Source organism: Rhinocladiella mackenziei (genome assembly GCF_000835555.1).
Source record: "Rhinocladiella mackenziei CBS 650.93 unplaced genomic scaffold supercont1.3, whole genome shotgun sequence".
NCBI classification, from domain to species: domain Eukaryota; kingdom Fungi; phylum Ascomycota; class Eurotiomycetes; order Chaetothyriales; family Herpotrichiellaceae; genus Rhinocladiella; species Rhinocladiella mackenziei.
The window spans coordinates 3655547-3677511 of NW_013550602.1; the positions used below are offsets into that span (position 1 = coordinate 3655547).

Consider the following 21965-nt stretch of genomic DNA (forward strand, 5'->3'; position numbering starts at 1 on the left):
TGGAAAAGAGAGCAACGTCATTTTCGAGTACGACGATAGGGTATATTCCCTCTGTTGCGTGTGTAGGTCTCCTGGCCTGACATGGAGAGACGTTTGTCATAACTAATCCCGTCTTCCGAAGTTTGTATATTCCAAATTCCGGATGACCGCCGACAACGGATCAGCGTAAACGCGCCTATCTCTCCTGGCGACTGCATTCGCTGACAACATATTCACAGACGTCTTTGTGCAACTGCAACAGATCTACTCGTTGTCCATGGTCCTGGGTAAGTTTCACACTAGGCCATTAATCATCCACTCATACTCATACTCTTCAAGGTACGCTGTGGCGGTGGCCACAACTCGGGTGATCCTGAAATGGCTGCAGAGACAAACCGAACAGCCCTCCAGATTGTAGTGTTCCTCCACACGGTATCCAGGCAATGACAAGAATTGGCTCGAGGCGTACACCAATCCAGTCGGTGCCACATACTATGGTGTCGAGTGCACCCGCACAACCTTCTACCAGAAGTTTTTTCATGAATTGCCTTCACTGGCAGACTCGATAGAAGAAGGCAAAGCGGAGCTTGAAGAAGACCGGGTGGACCTCAATACCTGGAACAGTCAAGCTCGAGTATTCGCCCATGACGCGGCTCACTACAACTGTTTCATTGACGCCGATGGGACGGTCCCCTTTGTTGACGACCTGACGGCAACCCTCTGATGGCCGATGACGCTCCCGCAGACACGGTAATGATGTTTATGAGAACGGTAATGACGCCTTAAGCACGCCCAAGAAGCCATACAACTGTCCTGGTTGTACTGATGGCTGCCTCGCGATGGGTAGCCGAGGAGGGTGATGCAGTCGGTGAAGACTAAAGAGTGGGTTGTATGTTTAGGACGGCGAGAACGAATATGTGTTGTTTTGCTGCGGCTTAGATTTAGTGGGGTAGGTGGAAGATGTCGCGGGTTGTGGTTGAGAAGGCGACAGGGTGTTTACAATGGATTTGGTGTATTTCCATCGACCTATTCAGCTCAGTGCTAGCGTCAGTTGTGCTCATAGCTACTCAAAACACGGCCAGGACAGCACAGCCACAGCTCATGGCTGCTGACTTGTCGTCCTCGCGGCTCCGACGTGCATATCGTGTCCCTGCGCTGCGCCCCAGTCACTACCGTACGCGATGCCGCTTTAAAATTCCTCGTCACTGGAATTGGAGTCGAGGTCCCGTCAGGGCTCCGCATGAAAGTGTCGAGCTCTTTGTATTCCGATGACGCGCCACTGACCCTTATTCGATCTGGATGGCGGGCGGAGATGGCTCATCAGAGCCAGGCGACGATGAAAAGCTCCATTCTGGAAATGAATCTCTTCCAAAGCCTACAAACCCCCAACCGACTGCAGAGGAATCCGAGGACGATGATGAAGAGGAGGAAGAACCACGATTGAAATATGCCACCTTGACGAGGAACGTAAGCTCATTGTATCGCAATGGAGATGCGACGAGTACGTTTCTGGTGGCCGGGGATAAAATGGCAAGTTGAAAACACTGCTTTTGTTCTCGTGGACAAATCCTCTGATACATTTGGATTCTAGATTGTCGGAACTCACAATGGAACCATTGTACGACCAATTCCCTCTTCTCTGGCGAAAACCTACTCACATAGATAGCATGTCTTTGCGTTATCACAGTTCCAGCCGCTGAGGGTGTATCATGCCCATACAGCTAGCATTTCGGCGATCTCGATATCCCCTTATCCCCCTCCGCTACCCACCTTTCGTGGTGAACCAGCACAAAAATTATCAGCGGCAGCTGCTGCTACTAGTGGCAAATCACCATCAAGCTCTCCAGCGCCCAAGGGAAAGCAGCAACTTCCCCCCGTCCCGAACATACCATCCAACCAGATCTATATTGCAACGTCGTCCATTGACGGCAATGTCTGCATTGCATCCTTGGTCGATTCTCGAGATGTGCAGCTACGAAATTTCGGGAGGCCTGTGCAAACAGTGGCACTCTCGCCGGAGTATAAATCAGACCGAAGCTACCTATCAGGTGGTCTAGCGGGAAGCCTTATATTGACCGTCGGTGGGCAAGCGGGAAAGAGTACCAATGCTACTACAACAGGGGCTGCCGCTGCCGCCTCTGGCTGGCTAGGATCTATTGGTCTGGGGGCCCATACAGGTTCAGACAAGGTCTTGCACGGCGGTGAAGGCGTTATCAGTACAATCAAATGGTCTCTGTCCGGGAAATATATTTTGTGGGTCAATGAGCGGGGAATCAAGATTATGAGGTCAAATCTGAAGCTGGAAAGCGGAGAGTCGGACCAAGAGTGGAAAAGAATCAGCCATATTGACAGACCCACCCGACCTGGATGGGAAGAAATGGCTGGAGTCTGGAAGGCCCGCGCTGAATGGATCGATCGGGACAATCTCGAAGCTGATAACGACTTACCTATCACCTCTGCCGTACCTTCTACAGCGAACGGCGTATCACCCAAGCCAGGTCCCAAGAAGGCCAAAACCGAAGAAATATTGATAGGTTGGGGAGACTCGGCATGGATAGTCAAAGTCTATCCGGGGTCTACTGAGAACGGAACTGAGAGTAAAATGGGACGCGCAGAGGTCGCTACGATGTGAGCAGCACGCTCTGAAAAGCCGTGGTGTGCTAACCATCTTGCAGTATACGATTTGATGATTGTACAATATCTGGAATTTCGCTATATACCCCGAGTTTGCTTTTAGTACTTGCATACATGGAGAAGAAAGGGGATCACTCAACGCCCCAAAGCAATGAACCGGGCAAAAAAGGTCGTCGTGTACGACACAATGCCCTAGAACCGGAGTTGCGTTTGGTTGACATTAACACAAAGGAGGAAATCGGCACCGACACGCTCACTGTGAGCAGATTTGAAACCCTTTCGGCGTCAGACTATCATCTAGGCGTTCTTCCGCCCGTTCGAATTCCCGCTGGTCTCGTACATAGAGGATATCTTAGTACGATCGGTTCGGGGATGAGCACAGTGGGCTCAGGTCTCTACACAGGAGTCGAAACTGTTGGCCAAGGTATGTGGGATGCTACGATGTACGGACCACGAATGTTAGGTGCCAATCGGATCTTCAGTGGTGCGGCAAGCATCAGAAGTGGCGCAAGTGGCCCTGAGCGAACGGGAAGCACCAGGGAACGCAATTATCTTACAGGCTGGATCCCTGGATTGGGTTCAAGCGAAACGAATGCCCACGAAGACGTGAATACAATGGCAGTCGCGCAGAGTATGAAGATATTCATCTACAGTCCCTACGATTGTATCGTCGCAGTCAGACGCAACCTCCACGACCGAATGCAGTGGCTGGTGAGTGTGAACCGATATCAACAAGCTTGGGAGCTGGTGGATCAGCATCCCGAAGCCGCTGGAACCGCAGCAGAATCTTTCGAACCATCAACTCCGCCAACACCGTCTAAGGCGAGCTCTTTCGCCAAACCTAGCTCCGGCGTCCCGCCCAGTCCGACTCAAGCCCATCACCAGGCCACCTTGGCCGAATTTTTTGCGGACTCCGCCTCCGTTACCAGTTCGGCTCAAGTTAAGACGGAGAGCAAGTTCTCTGCTGCAGAGAAAGAGAAGCGCCGAATAGGCGAGCTCTGGCTGAAACAACTGGTTGATGCCAATAATTGGGTTGATGCTGGCGAGGTCGCTGCCAAAGTGTTGAACACAACAACCCGATGGGAGCATTGGGTTTGGATATTCATCAAAAATAAGAAATTGGATGAGATATCGCCTCACGTCCCGACTCTGGAGTTGACACCTCCGCTTCCGTCATCCATTTTTGAGATAATCCTGGGCCACTATGTGGAGACGGACAGGATACGATTCAAAGAGTTGCTTGATCAGTGGCCGTCGGACTTGTTCGAAATCAGCAGTATCACGACAGCAATTGAAGACCAATTCCGAAACGGTAGTGCGCCCAAAGGTTCGGAGGACTGGAGATTGTTGCAAGAAAGTTTGGCAAAGCTTTTCCTGGCTGATGGGCGTTACAATGATGCTCTCAAATGCTACATCGGTCTTCAGTACGCCGACGCGGCTATGTCACTGATCAGGGAGCATCACCTCGTCGACGCGATCGCCGACGATATTCCCAGTTTTGTGATGCTACGGGTATCGCTTAACGAATTGAAGTCGGCGTCACTGGACGAGCTGGGCGAGCTGGCATCTGAACCAATTAACGTCCTTGTGGATGAAGCCACTGCGGGAGTGGTTGAGCCTGATGAGGTCGTCGCGCAACTTGATTCTCCCCTTCTGAAACCTTTTCTTTATTTCTATCTTCGTGCTCTTTGGCGTGGTGAGAGCACAGCGCCTGAACCTGCACGATCTCGCGTCGGCCACTCCGCTGTTGTGACATCACTTGTGGCGGACAGGGGCAAGCAACTGGTAGAACAATTTGCGGATACCGCGGTCGAACTTTTCACGGAATATGATCGAGACCTGCTGATGGAGTTTCTGCAAGCGTCAACAGCCTACACATTCGAAAAAGCGGTCCAAGTTTGTGAAAAGAAGCATTATGTCGAAGAACTGGTCTACCTGTTGAGCAAAACCGGACAAATGAAGAAAGCACTGTTTCTGATCATCGACGAACTCGGGGACGTCTCAAAAGCTATCGCTTTCGCCAAAGAACAAGACGATCAGGGTCTCTGGGACGATTTACTCGAATACAGTATGTCGAGACCCCGGTTCATTTCCGGGCTGTTGGCAGAGGTTGGGACCGCGATTGATCCGATTACCTTGGTCAAAAGAATACCGTCTGGACTCGAGGTCGAGGGATTAAAAGACGGCCTGAAAAAGATGATTCGAGAACACGATCTGCAGGATAGCATCAGCTCTGGTGTAGCCACGGTGTTGAGCGGTGAAGTCGCCGTTGGTATGGAAACCCTGCGACGTGGTCGGAGAAAGGGTATCAAGTTTGATGTTTTGGAAGCCACTCCTCGTCCCAAGAAACCAGCAGTTCATGATGTCGACGGTCAACAAGAGCACGCGACAGAGCAGCAAGCCGAAGGCGGGAATGATGCTCAACCAGGACATTGTGCATCGTGTCATAAGGCATTTCACCAAGACGAGACGGATACGCTAGTGGGATTTGCTTGTGGACATGTGTACCACGTCCCGCATCTTCTCCGTGGCCCAGACGCGGAGGGTGATGAAGTGCTTCTACCCCGGAATGCGACTGCACAGAAAAGCCAGGATGACGAAGGCGATGCCGATGAAACCCGGTTCTCAAGATCCGTTGGCCCCAAAGTCACATATGCGCGTTTATTGAAGGACAAGATTCAAGCCGTGGGCGGGTGTATCCTTTGTCGAGAGTCTAGCGAGAAGATGGAAGCTGTGGGCGGTGGATAAATTCAATTTTTCAACCATTGCTCATTGCCAGAGTCATCCCGACGATGATTTATCTGATCTCGATGGGGCCGTCGCCAACAGATTCGGATAACGCAGGCTCAAAAAGTTTGGAGTAATTGTGCAAGGAAACACAAGGAGGCATTCCTCGACAGACCAAAGATACCCCTGCCAGTCAAGTTCATGATTCCACCGTACATTCTAGTCTCTCCTTCACACTTCTCCTACCGACAGCAGTCTGCGGTATCCAACAACCATCTTCAATTTTGATCGACGTTTCTTCCACCAGTCAACTCCAGGGAGCAATATTGTTAATCTCCCATTCCACGTGGTCCGAGGTCCTCTCGCTCTTATCTTCGTTTTACTCACCTCTACGCGGCTCCCAGACAGAAGGCACTAACGCCCGCAACCCGCGCCCGCACCAGCAGCAGGAGCGTCTCCTCGAAAATCATCCGCGGCGCAATAGTGAGGCAGTCGTCCAAGGCAGTCTCCGGTTTCTGTCCAACAGCCTTTGGGTTTTCCCGATTACACCTTGGAATTCTACTTTGAGCTAACCGAGCCTTTGATCGGAACCTCCCATCACCGATGAGTAATTCACATTTCCCTGTGAAGAATGAACATGCGGAAAAGAAACAATACTCATCATGATCATCGGGGACCTGAATTCAACTGGAGCCCGATCGATGGCGTGATTTGTGCCAACGAGCCAGTGACGTTGCGAGTTTGGAGCCCGAAGCCCCTATGCAACCACGATTTTCCTGATTTTATACACGACATAAGGAGTATTCACTGTCAGCAAGGTGCATTGGGAAAAAGCGGCGAGATCTTGCAACATCCAGGATGTATGTTATCTCCGACGTTCGAGACTTTGTTTATGGAGACACCTTCACCCCTTAGATCAATCAAGACGGCTACGACGGAAGACGCGTGAGCCAGTCGGGCCCCCCTTTTCTGGCGATTCGAAGGTGGATGAGTACGTACCATCTCAATAGGACGTTGTGAAGGTTCAGTCACGTACAAGAGCTCCATTGAGTCGTCGACAATAGGTAATGGAGCGATACAACAAAACAAAGAAAGGAGCAACAAAGAGAGCTAATTCTTTGTGTCTCTAGAAAGCTAGACTCGCAAACACGAGCATCTATTGATCAAACCCTAGTGATATCTTGATTGATATGGAGCCACGCGACGCGCGAAAGAACATGCTTGCTCAAGTTGTCCTCCATCCTCGCCATCAGGCTGGGTCATTCCGATGAGATTCTGAAGAACACCACAATATTTTTCCCTGGTTTCCAACTCTCAATGCGCCTGAACCGACGATACTATTGGAGCTTTCAATCAAAAAAAAAAAAAAACTCCCCCCAAAAGCTAACCTTCCAGAGACGTTACCAGATCGATCAAGATTCATGACGAATATACGGCAAACGAGCCACGCGCATTTTGGTCAAAACCCAGCCCAGCCTTCCTTGAGCGCGGCTTCAAGCTCCCTCTTTGGGGTGATAACGGCCCCCTGAAGAGCACTATCGTCGGCATGGTACCGTTCGATATACATACAGATGGCCTTGCCCTGAAAGATGGCACGAGGTGTAACCCACCAGGGACCTCGGCACATCTTCATATACCAGTACGCTAGCATGAGCATAGCCCAGGGATCCTTGCGCAGGAGCAACACCTTGAAGGGGGGGTCGGTGTGACAGATGAAATCGAGGAATCTCACCCACGTGGTATCATCACATTCCATATCAAGCAACGGTATAAAATTCTTGACGGTGTTGTGATACGGATTGACCGCCGCCAAGGATATCGAGTCGTCATCACTTAAGAGATGATCGAACACTGAAGGGGATGATGGCTGACGAATCATCGGCGTGGGCCACAACTTTTGCGCGTATGCGTCGGCAACAGGTCGCCAGATGCTATCTTTGCGCAAAGGGTCTGTGACATGCCACACGGCCTTTTTGCCATCGCTCAGGTGGAGCCAGCTCAAATCGTCGTCTTTGAGGGGCCAAACGTCCTCGATAGACTCTGCTTCCAAGGTAAAGAATGTGATGATGCCAAGAAGGGAGGCAGCGACAAATAAGGCATCACGGTCCTCGTCCACGACTGGTCGAGAGAGCTTGGTATGGAACATCGATATGCCTTGGCTCATGTGGTACATTTCGACTGGAGTGGGTTTCGAAATGGCCGATCCGGACAGGAATCGGTCGTGCGAGGCAGTTACTGATTGGACAAGGTGCATCAGGAACCGATGCGAGCAAGAGAGTTGGGCCAATTCCCTTCGAAGAATACGAGAGGAGTTCTTAGTCCCGATGGTGAGAATGGTCCTCGTATGAAATTTCTCGAGCCGGTCCAGGTCGGAAAAATCAAAGCGCATTGGCCCGTACTTGCCCACAGGCACGGTTCTGTCTTCTCGAAGGGAGATATTTATCATGTCCAACTTAGGCTTATTGGCTGACGAGAGAGGAGACTTATGAATTGTGGTATCCATGCAAATGACCTTGGCAGCTCCTGGCCGTGGCTGGAGATCAGGAATATTGGGATCATAATTGCAGGTAACACCGAATTCCAGACATTTTTCACACATGGGCCTCTTTTCGTCGCATTTGACCCTGCGCAGCTTGCAGTTTCGACACCCTAATCTCGATTTCTTGTGTGCTTTTCGTTTGCGTAAAGACGAATCTCCGCTGCTGGAGTCAGACCTAGATTTGGCCATGGCTTGTCCAGCTCAATCACTGATGAGGCCAGCACGCCCTTCCCGTTCGAGTTAGACGGCCAGCAGTGTCTAGGGCGATGTTCATATAAATACGTGGAGCTGAAATTATTGTTTGCTCCCTGGAAATACAGAGGTGAGGTTGTTTCTAGAGTCGGCTGCTGGGGTCGTTAAAGGCCTAAGAGACGTCATGCGGTGGCCGGAGTTTAGAGTTGAGCCGATTGCTTGATGAAACTAGGGACCAATAGTTGAACTCTATCTTCCTCATGAGAGGGTCTTCGGGGTGCGCTAATATTTTGCGCTAACCTCCTGTCGTATTTTTCACATTTGCGACTAGCCACCCTCCGCATATTGTAGAAGACTTGCCTCCCACAGAGCCTCGGTTATGGATGAGAAGACGAATTTAATCTCCCATGCTGGTAGATGACCCGGTGATATGTGCAAAGTCCGACTCGTCAAGACAAATATGCAGAAAATTATGTAGCATGTACTCACTGATATTTTTTCCTTTGCAATTTTCAATGTGGATCAATCTCAACGCGCAAGTCTCCGGCCACTAGTCATGGTCTCTCTGGTAGAGCTGTAGAGGACCCATTTGACCGTCAAGTCGTTTCCCGCACCTATAATTGATTCAGGCCGTGTTACTGTCAAGGCCCAGACTGCCGCAATAGGAGATGACACTACGACTTTGACTGTCAGCCAACCAGTCAGGCTGGAAGTGTTCATCTGAGGCTGTAAAGACACGGATGTGTCTATCCTCATAGGTGCCTCGGAGGGCTTCACTGAGCCATCAACGAAACTCATGAGAGATGAGCGGTGCAATGGTATATTCGTGGCCCTATGGGACCCCGGTGGCAATAGTTTTGGAGATAGCCCCTGCTATGGGTGCATGAGTGGTTGCGGTCTCGCCGAACATCGATGCGCCTGGGAAGCTGGCAAAGAACATATCAATGGTCACTCTTGTTCAAATCAAAGACAACGTTGAAGGGGGGGTGGCATCGATCTTCAGATATGGTCCCATAGATGCTTATATCGGATGGGAACCTTCGGCTGTGCAAACCCCACCACATGTTCGCAGCGATTTGGTGACGTTGAGGCAGGATGGCAGAGTAGTCTCCGAGGGAACCAAGAACGATATCTCACTGGCGGCAGTCTTCAAGAGCTTGGACATCAGAAAACGTGCCATGTACGAACGTCAAGATGCCCCGAGACATCATTAAACCTACTGAATCTGGACTCGGAAGGGAGTGCTGGAAGGGAGGCAGAAGAGGTCGTCTCCGCTCGTGTTAAAGCGGCGTGAACATTGTTCCCAAATAGATGCAACATAAAAGCTTGGCGTCCGCTGCCTCTTTTTCAAATCCACAATATCAACTCTGCCACTTGAATCTTCAGACCTGAGGGTGACAGATGTCCCCCTGATGCGATGGCTAGCTAAACTAAATCTCAAGGGTTGCCTCCCTAGCGCACCGCGAGACTTATGGCTACTGGTCGCACCAACCAACATGTCAGACATCACTCTACAGTCATGGGAGTACCTCGAGACTCTTCCAGGAACTCAATTTTATCGACTATACAGAAGTCCATCGTCAGCGCTGGCGATTTTCAGAAAGCGGCTATCGAGTCTAGCAAAGTCCTTTGTCATGATGCTGCTCTACATGCCACGGCCCATGCCCGTCAAGCAACTAGAATTATTTGTGAAGGACACCAGTCGAGGGGAGCGTGAGTACGCCCTCGACCTGCTTCATCGCTATCATATCTTCAAAGATGTCACCTTCGACTCGGCAAGAGCCTACTCGCTGACACCAGATTTTGCAAAATCACTCCGTCGAGCCTTGACCGGCGCAGGTGATAGCAGGTCCTTCGGACAATTAGCAAATGTTCCAGACGACCAGAAGGTGATCACTGCTCAACTCGACGAGTATTCTCGCCAACGATGGGAAGGGATTTTGGGCTACATGGTCGGATCTTCGGCCGTTCCGCTGGAGACAGAGCAGGCAGCCATTGAACCATCCCCCGGAGTCGTTGAGCTCCTTAGAGCCGGCCATCTTATCGAAGTCACCGGGACCCATAGTCCCGGACAGGCCGCCAAAATCACCAAAGAGGGATTTGCTTTCGTCCTTCAAGATATCAATACGCAAATCTGGACGCTTCTGTTCCTCTATGTCGACAACGCAGAGGTTTTTGACATGGACAAAGTCGATGTCTTGTCATTCCTGTTCCTCGTCTCATCCCTCGAGCTCGGTCTCGCGTATTCCACTCAGACCCTGGATGAAACCCAGCAGCGCTGTCTCTCCGACCTTGTCTCGTTCGGAATCGTCTACCAACCCCTCCTAGATGATGGTCAGCCTGTGGACTACTTCTACCCAACTCGGCTCGCGACCACTTTGACTTCTGACTCTAGTACGACTCTCTCCGCCACCAACACCACAATCGGTTCCTCTCTGTCCTCGTCCTCTTCCGGCTCAGCCAAAGACTTCATCATCGTCGAAACAAACTATCGCGTGTACGCATACACGTCATCTCCGCTGCAGATTGCCCTTCTGTCTTTGTTCGTCAATCTCCGATCCCGCCATCCGAATCTCGTCACTGGGAAGATGAGTAAGGCTTCTGTGCAACGCGCCGTCCAAGCAGGCATCACAGCCGATCAGATCATTTCATACTTGACATCTCATGCACATCCACAGATGCGTCGACATGCACAAGCAGAGCAAGCTCAACTCCAAGCCCGCAATACAGATCAAAGCCGCGTCGTGCCCATCCTCCCTGCGACCATTCTGGATCAAATACATCTTTGGCAGCTGGAGCGCGATAGAATGACGACCACTGCTGGCTTTCTACTGAAAGATTTCTCCAACAATGCCGATTATGAAGCACCATGTCGCTACGCCGATGAAATCGGTGTGTTGGTGTGGAAGAATGATAAGAAAAGAATGTTCTTCGTCAATCGCATTGAAGGTGTTCGCGCATTCATGGCAGAGAGGAGAGCAAATGCTCAAGGATGATCATTTAGCTGGCTAGGAACGAGACGAAACATTCTTTCCTTTGCCTCAGAACTCATGTAACAATAATCGACTCCCGCATTGTGTCTCCAAGAAGAGGACTTGAGGAGGGTGAGTTCCACAAAGAGAATTACAACCTAAATTCCACTTGGTTGACCTGATACTTTCCGTTCCAACAAGAATGCAAGTCGCCTTCCCCTCTTAGCCACTTTACATCCTGGGAGGAATCCTTGTTTTCCAATTGAGATGGGCGGTACACCAGTATTGTCTGAGAGATGGGAGAAGGGACAAAGCCTTGCTCCTAGCCAGCAACACTTTCATTCTTCCTCCTGGGTTTTGCTAGGATTTCTCGCACGATGCAAGACGACTCAGAGATTGCTGGTGAAGCACTACGCGGTGGGATCGGCAAAGATACAGACTGTCTACATTGTTCTTCCAGCATTTCAACTTCTCTTTCCGGAGAACAGGTCCCTTGTTCATGCAGAACTTGCCTCCCCACCCACTCCAGCGAGTTTTCAGCTAGTTTCTCTGGTGTGCCAGTCTCTCGTCAAGGTCTCCTTTCATCCTGTCGTCTTCTCCTCCCCCCTTCTCTCTCATACTTCTGACTGTCAGTGAACCTCTTTTGTTGCCCACCTTGTGTGTTTCTGTCGGTCTTTCAGTCGACAATGTCCAGCCAACAAAATTCCAGGCTCAGCACAGGTTAGCAAGAGATACACCTGTTCCTGTTTTCCATGCCTGTTTTGAACAATCAACTACTCGAAAGACGAGACACACACTTACACGAACTGAAAATGGCCGAACGAACCCAATACTATGTCGACCCTCGATGGAAGGAGGCTCTTGAAAGGCTGGACGAGATACATTTGCAAGTCGAGACTGCTTGCGGAACTGGCACTGAATTCGTATGCTACGCGCCAGAAAGGCCAAGCATGACCATTTCGTTCTCTGGGATAGTGGTATTGAAGCCAAGTTCGACATGACCTTCAAAGCTGCGATTCTCATCGAAACAAAAGTTGTTGGAGAGAAGGCGTTCATGATTCTCTTTGGTAAAGATATGGAGCACGCTTTGGCATCAGCCACTGAATCTGTGGTCGTCCTGGGATCCATTGATGACCCGTGGCAAGCGAGCCATTCAATGCCGCGCCGCATTAAAGAAGGTGGTCACAATAGACCTCTTCATCAAGGCTGAGATATCGCGCCGCATTGATAGTATCAAGGATGTTATTCGAAAATCCTTGCGCTTCCTTCTTCAACCCATTAAATGGGTTTTTGGGGGGCGCTGGCTTGCCCATCGACTCGGTGGAGGAGATTTTCCAGGACAGGACCCACTTTGCCGTTTCTTTTGCACAAAATTCACCCACAACTCCATTTCCGCATACCTCGAGGTATGTCTGAGTGCAAGCTTTCCAAAAGAGAGAACAGAGATGCTGCGAAGAGCCCGAATGCCGCGCAATTTTCCAGGCCGCAATGGCGACGAGAAGACAATTCTCGCTCTATCCTCCAGACATACTTCCTGACACATTCTACGGGCGACAATCTAACAGAGTAACCATCCTTGTTGTCGATATCACACAGAACTTGACCATCGGACGCACAGCTTTGACATATCATTGCCTCATCGGAACCGTCGTTGTCTCCGATGTGTAAGAAAGACCCTGGGTTTTCTGAATGGAGTGAGCACCTCCAGGGTCTGCTGGACATAGAATACCACGACTCCGTCACCGCCGCTACTTTTTGAGTCTAGATTTGATGAAGGAGCACTCAGAGAAGCTCCTCGCAATGCCTCATGCAAGCCATACGCACACACACACGAGGCGCCTTGATAGTTCCTTTCCCTAAATGCATAATTCTGTCTCTGGCCGAAGGACACAGTTACCAGATGACGAAGAACTTCAAGCTCGCCGAACAGGTTATTCATCCCCCAACGTTGAAGTTGCACTCCATGATTCCATATCGCTATCATGAAGTGAAAATGTCCGTCACGTTGGCTACTTTACGTCATCTCGGCATACTTTCCATCTTTAATACGGTGAAGTACATATTCTCTGGGTTTTTCATATCCTGCATCGAACGGAGAAAGCCTGACTTTAGGTTTCCAACCCACCATGTCAGCATTGAAATTCGTCCGTTCAGTACGTTCATTCGCTCCGAAGCCCTGTAATATCGCTGGAAGTTGACGTTTTCAGGTATGGGAATCATTTCGAACCACGTCGGGAGTCGAGCCAAGGTGAGTCCAGCAACCTGACGGGGCCGAATTGGCATTAAGCCTCGATAGATTGATTGATAGTGTAAGTTCAAATCTGGCGTGAGACGGGAGTAGAAGGTTGCAGCCTGGGAGTCGGATTCTGAAATGATTGAACTCGAACGTCCCTCGTGATGGAAGCTTCTCAGAAGAATCAAAGACTTATGCGCCATGGTCCAGATGAGAATAACGGCAGCCGAACCTGGTAAGGTCAATTTTGAACTGCCCATCGAAAAACACCATACGAATCGCCTGGGAATATTACATGGTGCAACGCTGGCGACGATGGTCGACACCAGCGGTTCACTTGCCTTGGCTTCCCGAGGTCTATATTCTACCGGAGTCTCGACGGATTTGAACGTTACCTATTTAAATGCTGGCGGAAAGATTGGTGACCTGATTAGAGGGGAGGTGATATGTGACAAATGTAGGATCTTGGTCTTTTCTGACAACATTGCATATTCGGACTGACTTGATACCAGTTGGCAAAACCCTCGCATACACTTCAGTCAAATTCATGAACAAGGACAACGAGATCGTGGCCCGAGGAAGCCACACCAAGTTTGTGGCTTTTGCGTGGAAAGACGACAAGAACATAACAGATGAGCTGAAGCCTGAGGTGAACGAATCTCAGGCCAGCGAAGCGACACGAACCAGTCTAACATAAGAATGAATAAACCCACGAAGATGGTCCCTTCTGGAGGTCCGATAAGCTCATCACGGATTTGCCCATAGAGAGATATTGTACATACAAGAAAGACATCTCGGCGCCATGCACGTCGACACCCAAACACCCAGTCCGTGTGACGTACACTTTGAACGCGTATTGTTTCATATCTCCCCCCTTTCTTGGCGACAAGAGAAGCCTTCCAAGTTTCCTGCAAACTTGGCGGGCCGACTTTTAACCCCATAGCTACGCAGATATAGAAAATGCTTCATCCTCATTCGACCGAGTGCCTTGAGCCGTTGGCTCGGCATCGCGCTTAAAGGTTCGGGTCACTCCTGGGCATTCATTGGCACTCGCTACACCATGGTATCATCGACGCACTCTGGAACTAAAACCTTATGAGGACCCCGTGTCGAGAAACCACATGTTCAAGGGGACGAAGAGAGACAAAACCGCCCAAATTGGGCCGTCCTTGGCCGAAGGCAAGGTCTTTCGTCAGTATTTCATACCCCTCTCCGGAATACTATTGTCGTCTTCTCTGCCTAGGCAATGGCGAGCACCCAGACCCTCACCGAGAATGAGATGAACAGTTTTATCTCGGCACTCGACAAGGATCGCGACGGCAACATCTCCTACGTGGAGCTCGAGCACAAACTCGACGCCGTATACAAGGAGCTACAACCCGACGCCAGACACTACAATCTACACCACGACTCAAGGGAACATGCACGCCACGAGTTTCTGCGTGGCGTCATGGGCACGGAGAAGGATTCGATCCCCGCGGAGGAGTTCAAGCGGGCCGTGGTGTCGTGGAACATTCCGTCACTCGAGCAGGACAAGCAGGCTGCCCGGGGCGAGGACAACTATATGAAAGGGATCTCCTGGGTCCGGAGGCTGAGGGCGATCTGGGAGGTCGATGGACCCGAGTATCTGTTCCTGCTCATCGTTGGTGGCCTTCAGATCGGCTTCGGCCTCTGGCAGTGCGTCAAGTATTCGACAGGCGGCCAATATCAAGCGGCGCTGGGCTGGGGCGTTGGGATGGCCAAAGCATGCGCGGGCGCGCTGTATCCGACAATGTTCTTTGTGTTGCTGAGCATGTCTCGGTGGTTCTCGACCTGGATGCGGAAGTCGTACTACATTTCTCGCGTCATCAACTGGGACTTGAGCCAGTCCTTCCATGTTAAGATTTCCTGTGCGGCCTTGGGTCTCGCATCGCTCCATGCCATCGGCCATCTCGCAGGTTCGTTCGTCTACGGTAGTCGAACAAATCGACAGGATGCTGTTGCCGCTCTTCTGGGCCCAGATGCAGTTCCTCGACCATACATCGCCTTCATCCGATCGACCCCGGGCTGGACCGGACTGACAGCTCTCGGCCTGTTCTACGTGATTGCCTCATTCAGCATCCCTTACATCCGAAAACGATCTTATGAAATCTTTCAGATTGGTCACCTTCTGATGTTTCCTTTCATTGGTCTCCTGATGGCACATGGCACCGAGAACCTCCTTCAGTTTCCTGTTCTTGGCCTCGTCATGGCGGTCCCCTCCTTACTGGTATTGGCTGAGCGCTTGACAAGGATCATAAGCGGCTTTCACAAACTTCCTGCAACACTCCAAGTTCTAGACGAGGAGACGGTATGCATAAGCTGCACGATTCCCGGACTCCGCATATGGCGATACAAAGCGGGCCAGTATGTATTTTTGCAAGTCCCTCAGATATCCTTCTTTCAGTGGCATCCGTTCACCATCTCGACGTGTGTCGGCAGAGAAATCCAACTCCATATCAAGACCGATGGAAACTGGACCGAAAAATTGCGAGAATTGAAAGACCTTAGGTTTGTGGGAATTGACGGTCCCTTTGGGGCACCGGCTCAAAGATTCTACGAGTTCGACCAGGCGATCATTGTTGGTGCCGGGATCGGTGTAACACCATTCTCGGGGATTCTGAATGATTTGCAGACGAGAGAAGACCACCATTGGAGCCGACGACGCGACTCGACTTCGACGAACGCGTCGAACGAGATCTCGCGACCAGCTGCGACAACGTCGTCAAATGCCAACGGCAACAGGGCCATTATCAACGCCAAATCTTACGACCTCGAGAAATATCGCCGCGTGGACTTCCACTGGATCGTGCGCGACAAGAACCACTTGCTTTGGTTTTCGGATCTGCTCAACAAGATATCTTCTGAATCTTCACAGCGGAATCCCAACCTCGATGTCCGAATCCACAACCACCTGACCAAGAAGCGTAAGGACATCTCCGAGCACATCTATCGGTGGCTGCTCGAGAAGCATCGCACAGAGGCGCAGCCCATGTCACCACTAACAGGGCTCATTGCGCCGACGCATTTTGGACGGCCGGACTTCCCCAAGATCATGAACGAGCATTACGACGAGATGGTTACGTTGTTCGCGAGGGATAAAGCTAGAAAGAGGAAAGTTGGCGTTTTCTTTTGCGGCGCACCGGTCATCGGCCATGCTTTGGCCGACTTATGCCATCAGATGACGCTTAGAGGAAGGGAGGATGGGACGGAAGTGGAGTATCATTTCATGGTTGAAGTTTTTGGGTAAGGCTACAGCCTCGCCAGCTGACACCGTAGACGCCTCTTGCCTGGAGATGTAAACATGATCCAGGCTATCCATCATGAGAATGAAAATGGAAGTACGGGCTGGAATTTGATCATAACACAGAAAATCCATAAGATGAAATGGGCGACGAAGGACTTCTTCATTAGGCTTGTAATGGTCCACCGTATTTTTCTCATCCGCAAATCCATGAATCCAAATTCCTCGATTTACTGTAGTGAGGAATTCCTTGGAGAACCATTGCTCTGGAACGCGTCTTTGGAGCATTCAAATTCTCGCACTCCCGCCGAACCATGACCGACGCCCACATAAATCCAATATGCCTCGTACTTCCAAGACCTCTGCTCGAAATATTCCCGGCTTCCCCTCTACAACTTTCGTTCTCGACAATGGTGGCTACAGTATCAAAGCAGGCTTTGCGCCCTCTCAAACCCTTTCAGACACCGAGACGCTTTCAAGATGCCACCTAATTCCTAACGGCCTCGTCCGCACTCGGGACAAGAAAATATACGTCGGAGCGCAATCCGAGGAGATCACCCAATGGAGCGAAGCCTTGTTCCGCCGACCGGTGGAGAATGGACAAGTTGTGAGCTGGGAGGCACAGAAAGAGATATGGGATCAATCATTCTTCGACGAACGTACTGCCAGACGAGATCTTCTCGTCCGGGCCCCCGAGGACACGACGTTGATTTTCACCGAACCTCCCAATGCGATGCCGGCGTTGCAGAAGAATGCCGACGAGATTATCATGGAAGAATGGGGATTTGGTGGCTACTCAAGGGTTATCGGTAGGTATGGCTGTGCCGGAATCGTCTTATGCCTGAAGTACCGGCATTGACTGTTGAGACAGGCCCGACACTTAACGCATACAATGATCTTCATCCTCTTTTTGAAGAGACTCCGATGGATTCGACGCCCCCCCTTGCCGACCTCCCCATGGAATGCCTCCTTGTCATCGATAGTGGCTACAGCCATACGACAGTTACCCCCCTCTTCAATGGACGTCCGCTACATCGTGCGATACGCCGGTTGGACTTCGGAGGCAAGCACCTTACAAACCTCCTCAAAGAGGTCATCTCCATCCGTCACTTCGATTTACACCAAGACACCAAAATCGTCAACGACATCAAAGACGATGTGTGTTTCGTCAGCCAAGATTTCAGAAATGATCTCGAGAAGACGTGGAAAGGAAACAAAGGACGTCTGAAAACAGCTCCGACCAAAGAGCAAGATTCCGATCAAAGTGCCATGGACGTCGACCGGAATCCCTCCGGTGACGAGATTCGAGTCGACTACATTCTCCCCGACGGCATCCATCTACTAAGGGGCTTCAGCCGACCTCACGACCCTTCCCCCGCCGCACGACAACGCAAACCAGCCACCCTCTCCGCCTCCAATCCCGCCGACGCCGAGATCTCTATGACGTTGGGGAACGAACGATTTTCCGTCCCCGAAATCCTCTTCTCACCCAGCGACATCGGCTCCAAACAGCCCGGTCTCGCCGACATGGTGATGCAATCGCTTTCAGTGCTCCCTCCGCTCGTCCAAGCCACGATGCTCAGTAACGTTCTTGTCGTTGGCGGAAGCGCGAAGATGCCAGGCTTCGTGGAGAGGATTGAAGCCGAGCTTCGCACGAGGATTAAGACGGAATGGATGGTTCGAGTGCGCAAGATGGACGATCCTATCAAGTCGACGTGGCTCGGAGGCGCGAGGATGGCGAGCAGCTTCCCTCAAGTCGTGAGAGAGTATGGTGTTACCAGAGATGAGTACCTGGAGCACGGAAGCGCTTGGGTCACCAGACGCTTTGTCAGTGGAGGGAGCGGAAAAGGTCCGTGAGCGTCAGCATCAACGCTGAAAGGTCAGCTCTGCGGTCCGTGACCGTTCAGGCAGTGCTTGAAATTCATCGATGATCATTTTACCGAGCCCACACCAGTGGAGAAAGGTATCCGGAAACGTGGAATGTGGACGATACCCAAAATTTAGATTTGGCTTGGGACGATCTTTCCTCCAAATCTACCTATTCGATGCTATGACCCTAGAGGCAGGAGATCGAAGGAAAAGCAGCAGCAACAGCACGCAATTCTTTGCCATCGGCAGTCTAGTTCAAGCCCATACATGTACCCATGACCTCAAGTCTTGACCACACACCGTCAACAATACCCTGTGGGCCTCTTTGTCCCCCTCGTTCAGCTCACTATCGACTCCGATTTCTCATCCCCACGTCACCTTCCAGACCAGCAAAAGCTCTAACCCCCCGGCGCCTTCTCTCGTATCTCTATCGGTTCTATGCGTTGTATCGGCATCGGACGTGGCGGAACCAAAAGAAGCACAAGAATCGGACCACACCTAACGTCAAGCCTGGAGGAATCCAGAGCGTGTCGGTAATTGAATGATATTGTTTCAGGAGGAGGTATGACGGTGATGGTGTTTGCGTTGACGTCGATGTCGATGTCGATAGCGATGCTCGTGTTGTTGATGGTGAGGTTGAGTCAGCGTGGATGAATCCGGATTCGAAGTGATCTTGTCACCGTCTTTGTCGCTCGATGCATGATCTCGTGCTGGGATCATGACAGCAGCGGCAGTAGTGAAAGAGACAGACAATCGAAGTTAAAACGTGAGCTATTACATTCAACTGATTTAGCGATAGTATTTCTGTAAACAGCACCAAACCAAAACGAACCGAACAGAAAGAGTTTTCTGCTCCTGCCTCATATCTTGTCTTCTCTCCTATCCTGTTCCACACTATTGTATCTTTTCACATCATGTCATGACTGGATCTTCCTTGCTGGTTCCTCGAATGAGACAATGGTGCAAGCGAACAAGCGGCAGACAGGAGTCTTTAACGTACCATGGTTCTTCATTCAGTATTGATCGGTTCCGTTGACTGAGGGGAAGAAATATCGAACGAGCATCCACATAAGCACGACACCGAGCAGGACGACCACATAGCTCAAGTGGTTCAGACGGTAGAGACGTTCCTCTTTCGTAATGCCTTGGAATAGGATATGATAATTTGGGCCCACGCCTTGTTGCCGTCCTGGTTCAGCAGCGACAGCAGCTTCTCCAGTGGAAACTTGGTTGATGCCTTCGTCCGGAGCTTCTGGAATGCTCCCAGGTCGGAGTTGATGAAGATGGTATTGCATTGGCCGGTGTCGAATTGGGTGAAAGTGAGGAGGTAAGATGGGGTGATGGAATTCTTGAGGGGCGCGATAAGTGAAGTCCTTGGGCGGAGGGCGCTGTGAATCTCTATCTCCGTCTCTGCAAGAGGAATGAGCTCGTCGAGAGACATGATCGCGACGACCACCGCCATTTCTACGACGATGGCGCTTTTGTTTGGCCATAATGAAGCATATGAGTGAGGGACCAAGTTTGGGATGGTGAATATATACACGAACAATGGCGTGAACCTGAGGATTGTCGTGGCGTTTGTCCATTTTGGGCATGACAAACGACGACGGTTTGAATGGTATGGTCCTCTGTTTGCATTGTGACGAGACGTCCTATACAACATGGTAGAAAAAGGGGAAGAGACTCGAGAATGTCTTGCCAGGAATAGCACATCTGTCGCTCGTTCGTAGGGTTGGCACCTTCGTTGACAAGGGCGGCCTGAACTGTTTGGATCTGGTGTTCGTGATCGTGATAGAGGGGAGATTTTCGTTTTCTGGGACGAAGGAGTGTCTCATGATCAATCGAATCCAGTTGGGCGATACGTCGTCGCAGTTCATCGAGTGTATGCGCTACCAGGACGGCTGATGGACACAAGTTCGAAGTAGTACTCAAGGAAGTGTCGTGACGATGTGGCGGGAGTACGGGGTCAGGCCAGATAGGGATAGTAACATCCTGGTCAGCCGTCATGTGGAGATGGATCATAACAATCTTCCCGGACATATTCAGAAGATCGGCCTGATGAGAAACAACAGCCCATGTTTGAGAAGTGTTCGGATGTGGAAACGCTTTATTCAGGTATCAAGGACCTCTAATCGGGCCCAGGGCTCTGTCACAGGCATCGCCGCACCTCTGTTGGTCCCTTCTGCGCTCAGATAGCAATGGTGACAATTACCTGTGGTGAACGGTCAAGAAAGCGAAGCGAATTGAGAGAATAGTTTGTAGGACCGTGAATCTGTGCAGTCACGGCATCAGAAGAGCAAATCATATGTGTCTGTAGATTGATGTCAGACATCTGAGGATCTAGATGTTCATTCGCGGAATGGATTCAGTCAGCAAAAGGGTGCAAGTTCACGGCATAACCCAGAGAAGGGGGTTCTCCCTCTGAATGGCGCTTTCATCAGCCAGCAGACCGCAGTCTTCATCTTGCGAGATTCATTAACAGACTTTGAAAGAAACTTGGGACAGGTTCGTCTATCTCTCAAGAGGCATACCAGTGAATCGAGGGCGTCCTTTGCAGCTGGAATGCTTATCCATGGCAGAGAATGGAGAGATTCTAATCCATCGGGAATAAGCGATTTCTGCCTCAGAATTCGAAAGATCGAAGACTGAGGGTTAAGGATCCTCGCGAAAATCGTTCCAGCCCGCGCAAATACTACGCCGTTCTGCGCTCGTGATGGCGGACCGCCTGGCAAGCCGGCAGACAAAAGGAGGAGAGTTGACACATATCGCCAGGAAGTGAGAATTCGTCAATGCACTGGAAGAAAAAGGGGAGGAATTTGCTAAGAAGGCCAAGGTCTGCCCTCTCTTACCGAATGGAAGTATTTTGTCATCTACTTGATGTGATTCTTGCTCGTATCGGACGATTTCAAATCGCACCTTCCACCTTCCCACCTTCTGGAAACGGATATTGTGATATCCTCTTGCATGATAGCGGATGTGACAACAGAGAATTCTGTTGTTTGGTGTTCTAGACGAGCGGCCATGACGCAAAAACCCAACGCTGGAAATGCAAATGGAAGTTGTGACTCAGACAGCCGGAAAATATTACGAGTACGTCGGTGCGCTTGATGAGGCCATCTACGGGATCATGGGCGGTGATTGGTCTGCGCGTTGAGTGGAAAACCGAAGATGCGCTGTCCAATGCCAAATGGTCCCGACAAGCTTCTCTTTGCATGGCCATACCACGGAGCCACAAAGCTTGTGTCTCGTCTCCATGTGAATAGGGATTGCGTTCTGACCACGGACCGTGTTGATGATGATGATGTTTCAAGCACTCGTCAGGGGCAGCGAAAATACAAGAAGTCAAGCGGCTGAGAAAAACGAGGCGGCAGAGCTTACGTATGAGTCAGCGGTTCAGAGTCTTTCTCTGGGCCGGGGGCGCTAGCGGGCCCACTCAGCTCCGCAGAAGACAGTCGAACGATGTGCGGAAAAGAGAGGAATACCCAGGAAAGCAAGGATGGTTGAATCAGGATCTGCAGGCATGCTTTTTATCAACGTGAGTAGAAAGCAGTTTAATTC

General features: G+C 50.8%; 8 protein-coding genes across 8 annotated transcripts; 6 read left to right on the plus strand and 2 right to left on the minus strand.

Annotated features, from left to right (window-relative positions):
• Positions 1-142: 142 nt before the first annotated feature.
• Z518_04852 (uncharacterized protein) lies at positions 143-703 on the plus strand (the record flags this gene model as incomplete). The annotated part of the gene is made up of 4 exons (XM_013418558.1): positions 143-165; positions 219-266; positions 319-346; positions 398-703. 4 exons carry the CDS (start codon positions 143-145, stop codon positions 701-703), a joined length of 405 nt encoding a protein of 134 aa, XP_013274012.1.
• Positions 704-1278: 575 nt separating this feature from the next.
• On the plus strand, positions 1279-5361 carry Z518_04853 (uncharacterized protein; the record flags this gene model as incomplete). Its single annotated transcript, XM_013418559.1, has 4 exons — positions 1279-1446; positions 1571-1597; positions 1646-2607; positions 2655-5361. The coding sequence occupies 4 exons, from the start codon at positions 1279-1281 to the stop codon at positions 5359-5361; spliced, it is 3864 nt and encodes a 1287-aa protein (XP_013274013.1).
• Positions 5362-6799: 1438 nt separating this feature from the next.
• Z518_04854 (uncharacterized protein) lies at positions 6800-8068 on the minus strand (the record flags this gene model as incomplete). The annotated part of the gene is made up of 1 exon (XM_013418560.1): positions 6800-8068. The coding sequence occupies one exon, from the start codon at positions 8066-8068 to the stop codon at positions 6800-6802; it is 1269 nt and encodes a 422-aa protein (XP_013274014.1).
• Positions 8069-9567: 1499 nt separating this feature from the next.
• Z518_04855 (uncharacterized protein) lies at positions 9568-11067 on the plus strand (the record flags this gene model as incomplete). The annotated part of the gene is made up of 1 exon (XM_013418561.1): positions 9568-11067. One exon carries the CDS (start codon positions 9568-9570, stop codon positions 11065-11067), a length of 1500 nt encoding a protein of 499 aa, XP_013274015.1.
• Positions 11068-13477: 2410 nt separating this feature from the next.
• Z518_04856 (uncharacterized protein) lies at positions 13478-13973 on the plus strand (the record flags this gene model as incomplete). The annotated part of the gene is made up of 2 exons (XM_013418562.1): positions 13478-13733; positions 13789-13973. 2 exons carry the CDS (start codon positions 13478-13480, stop codon positions 13971-13973), a joined length of 441 nt encoding a protein of 146 aa, XP_013274016.1.
• A 549-nt stretch (positions 13974-14522) lies between these two features.
• Z518_04857 (uncharacterized protein) lies at positions 14523-16544 on the plus strand (the record flags this gene model as incomplete). The annotated part of the gene is made up of 1 exon (XM_013418563.1): positions 14523-16544. One exon carries the CDS (start codon positions 14523-14525, stop codon positions 16542-16544), a length of 2022 nt encoding a protein of 673 aa, XP_013274017.1.
• Positions 16545-16878: 334 nt separating this feature from the next.
• Z518_04858 (uncharacterized protein) lies at positions 16879-18395 on the plus strand (the record flags this gene model as incomplete). The annotated part of the gene is made up of 2 exons (XM_013418564.1): positions 16879-17347; positions 17410-18395. 2 exons carry the CDS (start codon positions 16879-16881, stop codon positions 18393-18395), a joined length of 1455 nt encoding a protein of 484 aa, XP_013274018.1.
• A 1025-nt stretch (positions 18396-19420) lies between these two features.
• On the minus strand, positions 19421-19993 carry Z518_04859 (uncharacterized protein; the record flags this gene model as incomplete). Its single annotated transcript, XM_013418565.1, has 1 exon — positions 19421-19993. One exon carries the CDS (start codon positions 19991-19993, stop codon positions 19421-19423), a length of 573 nt encoding a protein of 190 aa, XP_013274019.1.
• Between the last annotated feature and the right edge of the window lie 1972 nt (positions 19994-21965).